Source organism: Camellia sinensis, chromosome 5, assembly GCF_055761805.1.
Source record: "Camellia sinensis isolate YWXY chromosome 5, ASM5576180v1, whole genome shotgun sequence".
NCBI classification, from domain to species: Eukaryota; Viridiplantae; Streptophyta; class Magnoliopsida; order Ericales; family Theaceae; genus Camellia; species Camellia sinensis.
The window spans coordinates 96,401,354-96,409,998 of record NC_138965.1 but is presented as its reverse complement, the minus strand read 5'-3'; the positions used below and the strand labels follow the sequence as shown (position 1 = coordinate 96,409,998).

The 8,645-nt window shown below is 31.8% G+C and overlaps 1 protein-coding gene across 3 annotated transcripts; it reads left to right on the top strand.

The window, feature by feature from the left end:
- Positions 1-1,422: 1,422 nt before the first annotated feature.
- On the top strand, positions 1,423-7,079 carry LOC114311445 (uncharacterized). 3 transcript variants are annotated; one of them, XM_082869342.1, is made up of 3 exons: positions 1,423-1,602; positions 4,030-4,557; positions 4,646-4,956. In XM_082869342.1, the coding sequence occupies exons 2-3, from the start codon at positions 4,030-4,032 to the stop codon at positions 4,889-4,891; spliced, it is 774 nt and encodes a 257-aa protein (XP_082725468.1). In that variant the 5' UTR covers positions 1,423-1,602; the 3' UTR covers positions 4,892-4,956. The 3 variants fall into 3 exon arrangements, with proteins under 3 accessions (XP_082725468.1, XP_082725467.1, XP_028113392.2); XM_082869341.1 differs by having other exon boundaries at positions 4,015-4,557; XM_028257591.2 differs by lacking the exons at positions 4,030-4,557; positions 4,646-4,956 and adding exons at positions 5,792-6,177; positions 6,306-7,079 and having other exon boundaries at positions 1,465-1,602.
- Positions 7,080-8,645: the final 1,566 nt, after the last annotated feature.

The following is an 8,645-nucleotide window of genomic DNA, read 5'->3' as shown; positions in this document are numbered from 1 at the left end:
TTGTATATATATATATTAAATGTGCTCTGTATTTAGAGGCTATTTGGCATGCACTATATAAATGTACTTATTTAGATAAGTGTACTTAATTGGATCACATCACCTTTTTATTTTTCTGTACACCTTTTTCTAAAAAGTCAAAAAATATACCTATTTAAATCATCTCAAATACCCCTTACTACATTTGTGCGCTGTATTTTTTAAAAAAATATTTTAAATATTTAAAAATTGAAAAAAAAAATATTTTAAATATATAATATTTTAATATTCTTTTAAAAAAAATTTGAATATTTTTTTTTATTTTAAAATATTTAATTTTCTAAATTTTTTTAAAAATTTTAAAAAAATTTGGATTGCCCATATATATCTAGGGGAATTTTTTTTTTAAGGTCACTTGTATTAAGATTTTATAGGATAAACAACATGCAATATTTTCATAGTGATTGGGGTCCCTCAATATGTTTTTAGGGAAATTTCGATGCAAAGAAATTTGGATCCAAAGAAATTTATCTGGTTTGCTCAATTTCTTTAATTTTCTTTATATTTTGAAATTTTTCTAGGTTGAAATTTTTCTAGTTTACTCACAAATTGCTCTTTATTTTGATCAATTTTCTCTGATTTGCTCATACTTTTCTTTGTGTTTCGACCAAACTACAGAAAATTAAACTACACAACACATATTGCATAAACTCAACTTACTGATAAAAAGATTCAATCTTTCTAAACTGAGAACATCTCTGAATGCTTGATTCCAGACAACACTCGACGAGAACACCGCCAGTGAGATTTGTTTAGCGGCGTTCGATCGAGTAGAATGTGGTATGTTGTAAACGACCACCATGGCAAGACGGACTATTGCTCGTACCCCTCCTTGGCAATTCAATGGTGTTGGGTTTTGATGACTTTCGAGGTAGTTTACTGAGAAATTGTTTCAACGTTGCAATGAATTTGATAAATACAATATGAAAACTCAAATCAAATCCATGGTAGAAAAGATTGTAAAACCCTAGACCTAATTGAAACTCAAAATCTGGAGATTCTAGACACAAATGCCTTTGATTTCAATTGACTTCATATGAGAAAATTCCAGATCTTGATGATGAAGTTAAATTTGAAGCTCATGATTTCAAGATCGCTACATATTATTGAAATGAGGGAGAATGAGAAAGTGTGTGATATATGGGTGTGGGTGAGAGACTTTAGGGCATGTTTGATTGGATGGATTAGAGCATGAGATTGAGATTATTAATCCGTGGGCCCAACTATCCTATGTTTGTTTTAACATTTTGGTTTAGGATTATTAATCTAATGGATAATTAATCCAACAAATTTGTAGAATTATTAGTAATGGGGTAGGGGTGGGATTATATATCCTGAATTGGGAAATAAAGTAAAAAGACTTTTTTACCCTCGCTATATACGCAGAAATGTAAGCCAAATCATATCATTTCTACCCAGCAAAGACTCAGCAGCTTTGCTGAGAGAAGATCTCCACCTTCGTGAAGGATCTCCACCTTCGTGAAGATCTCCATCTCGGTGTGCCGATTTCAACCTTCGTTCGCTGGAAAATTCACCGTCGGCATTGAAAAACTCTCATTACCGGTGAGATTACCATCTTCGCCATTTATTTTTCCAGATTTTTATCTATTTCAACAATTAATTTTACATGTTTGGTTCAAAATTTATGATAAATCATCATTGTCAGAATTTGTGAGATGTATTTGTATATATACATAGATCTATGTAGTTGTAACAATGTTTTGATGGTTTTGGTATATTATATACTAGATCTGTGTTTGATTCTATTGTTAAAATTCTGCCCACCATGTGTTTGATTCTATGTTCAAGTGAGAACTTATCATAAACAATTGGAACATGCTTATGAAAATTGTTGTGATCCATTAAATGCTTACTGGTGAGGAAAAAAAAGGAGTAAGTGGATCATTGTTAAGGTGGATATTTGTGAATCTTCTTCTTGTAGCAAGTAAAAATGTTCAAATGGATCTGCTTCCCAGAACATATAATATTTACATTTCTGTCATTTTTTTCTATTGAAACTATGAAATCCTTTTATTGTGATTGATTTGTCTTTGAGTTTTTAAATGTAAGGATGTTCACTGTTTCTTTAAGAAAATCAATTTTCCCTTTAAAATTCAGATTTTTTGGGGGAATTTCGATGTCAGAACAGAGCAAAGTACTAAACTAGCCAATTGAGAATCTCTTTCTATTTGATCGTGGAGTGTATTTGTGGAGGTGACAAAAATGAAATCTATTAGCGCGTGTTGTCCCAAATAGTTTAAGGGCCCAAGAAAATGTATATTTTTTCAAGTGTTCAATTCTCACATGTGCATATAAGTACTCTTTGTTGAGTCTTCCCATAACAAACCTCCATATCATCGTGCAAAGTCATGAGCACCTCAGAAACTTTCTTCAAGTGTTCAATTCCCTTCTTGTAAATTACACACATAAAATGATTTCTTCAAGTGTACATAGTGAATGCATAGTCAGATGAGTTTGATTTTTGCCCCAGAACTCATCATAAAGATGAGCTGGTATCATCCCAACCTTTCATATCCGATTCCCATAACTTAATCTGTTAAACAAAGTTACATTTCAAATCATTGTCGATTAAGATAAAATTCACTTGGAAAATGTTATCATTTAGGATAAATGTATTCAAGAACTTGATGATTCACAAAACCAGCATAACCAAATTCACTTTTGATTGAGAGTTGACATGTACTAAACATTGAATCTGAATAGTAGTAGAAATATTTGGGTTTTTAAATGTATCTTTTAACATTGAGAAAAATATAAACCTAATTAGTAACATTTTAACATTTTCTGGTACGGAGGGTATTCTATCTGCAACATGAGAATCTGCATTTTCTGCTGAAGAAAAGAAATTATCTGCAGATACAATGGCTGAAATTTCAAAGAAGAAAATTATATTCTTATAGAAGAAACAAACAAGAAAATCTGAAAGTATATTTGGTGGAACATACAACATATAATTGAGGGTCCCTTTTAATTGAGTGTCCTAGGAGAAGACTGGACAATCAGATAGGCCTAACCTTCGGCATTATTTTTATAAAGTGGCTGCTCTCAATTTTGAACCTTCATTCTCTCACTTAGAAGAGCTGGAACTACATTTTCTTGGGCTTAGAAGAGCTGTGTTTGGTCTGCTTGTATGACATTTCAATGAAAATTTGTCCTATTCTATCCATTGTTTTGAACAATCAAGAAAACAATAAAAGCAGCCCCAGCTAGGACCGTTCACAGAACAGAAATTATAATTTTTTTTTGAAACATTTATAAAAAAAAATAAAAAAAAGTACTCATTCAAGTCCCATGGACAAAATTATATGGACTCATTCAATTTTCATGTATGGATGGGGATGGGGATGGGGATTGGGGGTGTCCTTAATAATACCCAGTTAATGGTGAGTCAAAGTTAACCAGTAGCAATAGGTAACAGGTGGGTACAATTAACTACACATTTATTAGTGAATCCTTAATTGTCAAAATTTTAATTAATTTTGCTGATATGGTCCTTCCACTTCCTTATTTTAAAAATAAAGGCCTCTTTAATTTTCTTGAGCAAAAGCAGCCATTCCCATTAATAATGTTAATAGCACCATGTAATGTAGAGTATATATATATAAATCAGTTCATTTGTACACCCCTCTATTCTTCAGCATAACCTACATTTGTTCAGTATATCTAGTAGAACTGTATTTGTATTTATTAACCTTATAATGACCTTATGAATTTTTCTTTCACAGTCCTTATTAAATTTCTGCAAATTTGACTGCTCATTATAATTTTTAAATATATGATATGTTTCTCTCTTGCTATTTTAAATTCAAAAAAAATCTTTGCATAAGAAAAAAATTGTAATCATATTGAATGTGTTTAGATTTGAATTAATGCAATCTTTGGGGAGCTCTTTCAGTACCCATCAGAAATACATGTAGTTCTAATCTCTTACACTAACTAGATCTGATGTGTTAGTTGAAGCATTTGTAGATGGACAATAATGAATGCTCGGACAGTACGATGGACCTATTTGAAGCATTTGTAGCACTCCAAGAAGTTGTGTCATCTATTAACTATGCATGTGGTGTGTACATTATTGTACTACAAGTTGCCTTGGAGAGGTACCAATCTATGTTGGATATTAAAAGGTCACCACATCCCTTCCAAGCACAATTAGACTATTTGAATAGATTGGTGAAGGATAGCGATATTGATTGTCATGAACAACTCCGAGTGAATAGGCATACCTTCATGTGTCTTTGTACACTTGTTCGAAGTGTGGGATTATCTGATTCCAAATATGTCCTCTTAGAGGAGAAAGTTGCAATGTTCTTAAATGTGATTGCACACGACTATAAGAATCGCAACATCAAGTTCAATTTCATGCGGTCTGGGCAAACAGTTAGTCAGTACTTTAACGATGTCCTGAAGGCTATTTTACGCCTACAAGGTGTCTTACTTAAGACACCAGAGCCAATAACTGCAAATTGCACAGATGATAGATGGAGGTGTTTTGAGGTATTACATAGTTTAATTTCATTTAGATTTTGGGCAAACACTAACATATTTAAAATGAATAACCTTATTTTATTTTGATCTTTGGTAGAATTGTCTTGGAGCTCTAGATGGAACTTATGTTAGGGTTCTTGTTCCTGCAATAGATAAGCCAAGATATAGAACACAGAAGGGTGAAATTGCTACTAATGTCTTGGGTGTTTGTTCCCAAGACACGCAATTCATTTATGTGTTGCCTGGATGGGAAGGGTCAGCTTCAGATTCTAGGGTACTTAGAGATGCTGTGAATAGACCAAATGGTTTGAAGGTGCCGATGGGTATGAATCTATATAGTTAATTGATCTAATCTTAATTGCCCACTTTTTAAAGTACTTATACATATGAAACCCATACTTGTTTTCAAGTTTCTACTATCTTGTAGATGCGGGTTACACTAATGGAGAGGGTTTCTTGGTGCCATTTAGAGGGCAACGCTATCACCTCTCTACATGGAGAGAAGGGGGTATCCCAGTGAATCCTGAGGAGTTCTTCAACATGAAGCACTCTGCTGCTCGTAACGTTATTGAGAGGTGTTTTGGGTTACTCAAGATTAGGTGGGCAATACTGAGAACTGCTTCGTACTACCCAATCAAGACCCAGGGTCGTATTATTACTGCATGTTGCCTTCTCCACAACCTCATCAGACGTGAAATGCCAGTGGATCCATTTGAGTTCGAGTTAAATAACACTCCTATACCTCAACCTGATTTAGGAGAAGAGTTCATCAATACAGTAGAGCCATCAAATCAATGGAGTGATTGGAGGGATACATTGGCAAACATAATGTTTAATGAATGGCAAGCAAATAGAGGAGTTGGTGGAAATCCTCCGTAGTTGAGATAGTTTATTTAAATATTTTATTTGTAATGATGAGAATCTTGTCTATTTTCATAATTGAAAAATATGTAATGAGAATCTTACGTAGTTGAGATGGATTTATTTTTCAAGCTAATCAATTTTATTTGTTTTAATCTTTATTTCATGGAGAACCATTTGTTGCTTTCATGATTGCATAATAATATCTATATTTTAGGTAGATTGAGTAGTTGTTTAATATCAAGAGTGCTTTTATATATATATATATATATAGTTCATGCACACTTTTTAATCATATTTTTACCTTGTCTTCCATACTTGTATTTTGTATATTAGAATGAGCTATTAAATCAATAATATGTGTTGTACATCATTATTATAGGCATGGATAGTGTTGCTACCAGTCATTCTCGAAAGAAAAGTAAGGGAAAGGCAGATGCTGGTTCAATTGGGAGTCGTAGGATTTGGACGAAGAGGGAGGAGTTGTTTCTCATAAGTGCAATAAGAGATTTGTGTAATAATCCTAAATGGAAGGTTGACAATGGGCAATTTAAGTCGGGGTTTTATGGCGAGCTTGAGAAGAGAATTGTCAAGGCTTTTCCTGGAAGTGACCTTCGTGTTTGTCCTCACGTTGAGTCAAAGATAAAAATTTAGAGAAAACACTATGGCCTTTTGTATGAAATGACTAAGCTTAGCGGGTTTGGATGGAATGACACTGAGAAGATGGTTCTTGTTGACAGTGATGATGCTTGGGAAAACTTTGTTCGGGTAAGTTTTTTTCTTCTATTTTTTAGTGTTCATCTCATCATAATTACTAGATATCCTATTCATCTTCATTTCAATTTTATCTCATTTAGCATACTTGAATGTCCTTTCTTTCTTTTGAACTTGTGTAGAGACAACCAAGTGCGAGTTCTATGCGAAACAAGTCATTTCCATATTATGAAGATTGGCTTGTTCTCTTTGGCAAAGACAGAGCCACTGGTGAGTTAGCTGAAGATCCTACAGATGCAGTTGAAGCAATTGCTGTGGAGGAAGCCATGGGGGAGAAGGGTGATGGTTCTCTAGCTAAGCAATTCAATGTTGCTGACTTCGAGTGTTCAATGTCTACAAATGGAAATGCATCCAACTCTTCTACCTTTAGCAAGGGAGGAACAAAAAGAGCGAGGACTACTGAAGGAATCGCAAGTAATATTGCTACAATGACAGAGACACTTGGCTCTTTTTTGGACAAAACGGACACTAGATTGGGTGAGATTGTTAAAAGGATTGGATATCAACATGACTTATCCCAAGCTAGGAGGAGTGTCAATGCTGAACTTCTGAAGCTCCCCCTTACATCAACTCAAAGGTTGACAGCAGGTTCTCTCATTGTCAAAGATGCTCAGCGAGTTGACTTCGTTTTCAGTCTCTCCGATGCCGACAAATTAGAGTGGGTATGTCTTTTGTTGGGCGGGCACGTATGAGTACACATGTTGGGGATCGTGGTTTATTCGACACAATAGAATATATAATAGTATTTGATAATGTGGGAATTTAGTTGTGTAGAAGATATTGGAGGTGCTATATTTCTAGCTTACACACATCACTGTTCTACAAACTATTGTGAACATTGTTTTTCTTAGTTTAATATTGAACTTGAGTTGATTGGTGGATAAAAAAACAAAAAACATAATCTGTTACGTGTGGTCTTGATGGGTGAATCAAACATAATATGTGTTTAGACAAATCTATGTTCAAACATAATTTTGCATGTGTACTTTTAGGCCATGTTTGCATGTGTTTAATTACCATTTTGTGTATGTGTGTGTGGACATGTTTGCCTGTGTTTAATTACCATTTTGTGTGGGTGGGTGGGTTGGTGGTCGTCATGTTTGGTTTGGTTTTTATGAACTTGTTTTAAAATTAATTTGGTGAAAGAAATTTTTAAAAAAAATTAAAACACTTATTATTAAATCTATATAATTTTATATTTTAGAAGGCCAAAAATAATTTTTATAAATTTTAAAATATTTTTTTATATTTATTTTATCAAATTAGTTTATATATTTTTTAAAAAAAAATTAAAAAACAAACCAAACATGGCCTTTGTATTTTGTATTTTAATTTTGCTTTTATTTATTTATTTATAATTTTTTTCAAAATCACATTTATGAAGAAATTTTGATAAAGTAAAAATTATGAAGAAACATTGATGGAGGGTAAGATTGGAAAAGAAAATAAATATAGTTGTAATCCTACATTCATAAGTTTCTTATCCCATGCAAATCAAACAATGGATAAGAGGATAATTTATCCTACTAATCCAATTGGATAATTAATATCACACTAATTTAATAGGATTATTAATACTTCACTATTAGTCTTGTAAAATCAAACATGGCCTTAGGTTACAAAAAATATATATATATTGTAGACATTTCCTATTACTAAAAGTTGGATAGGAATATTAAACTATCTCATATATCTAAACCCTAACAAATTATTAGGCCAATACTTCAAAAAATAGCAAAAAAAAAAAATTCAAAAATTCAAAAAAAATATTATTTTTTCTTCAAAAATAAAAATAAAAATACTATATTTCAAAAAAAATAAAAAATAATTTTAAAGAACAAAATAAAAAAATATAGTTTTTGATTTTTTCTTTTAAATAGAGTGTTGAAAAGAGTTTAGTTATGAGTTTTGAAAAGAGTTTTTGAATTGAATTTTGAAGATTTTATTTGGTTATGAGATTTGAAAAGAGTTTTGAATTTTTTTTATTATCCAAATCATGATTTGAGTTCCAAACCAAACGTTACCTTAGTTTTTAGGGAAAATTACCCCCGTGATATATTTCTAAAAGTTTATTACAAAATTATGAGTTTAATTATTAATATTTATAAAATTTATTACTTTTTTTATAATTATTTTTTAAAATTTATACTTATTTTGAAATTTTCTCTAGTTTTTAGGCTATGTTTGATTGACTGAATAGGATATAAGATCATGTTTGTTTAGTTAGATTAGATAAGGAGAATTTCAATACAATCAATTAGTAGGGATTATTTGGCATTCCCTAAAACAACACACTTTTTATCTTTTTATCTTTTTTGGATCACATCATTTCATTATCTTTTGCATATCTTTTCATACAAAGTCAAAAAGTACACTTACTTATATCATCCCAAATAACCCTTGCAATAAATAGTCTCTAGATTATTCGACTAGAAATGATATATCTCATATTTGTTTTGTCA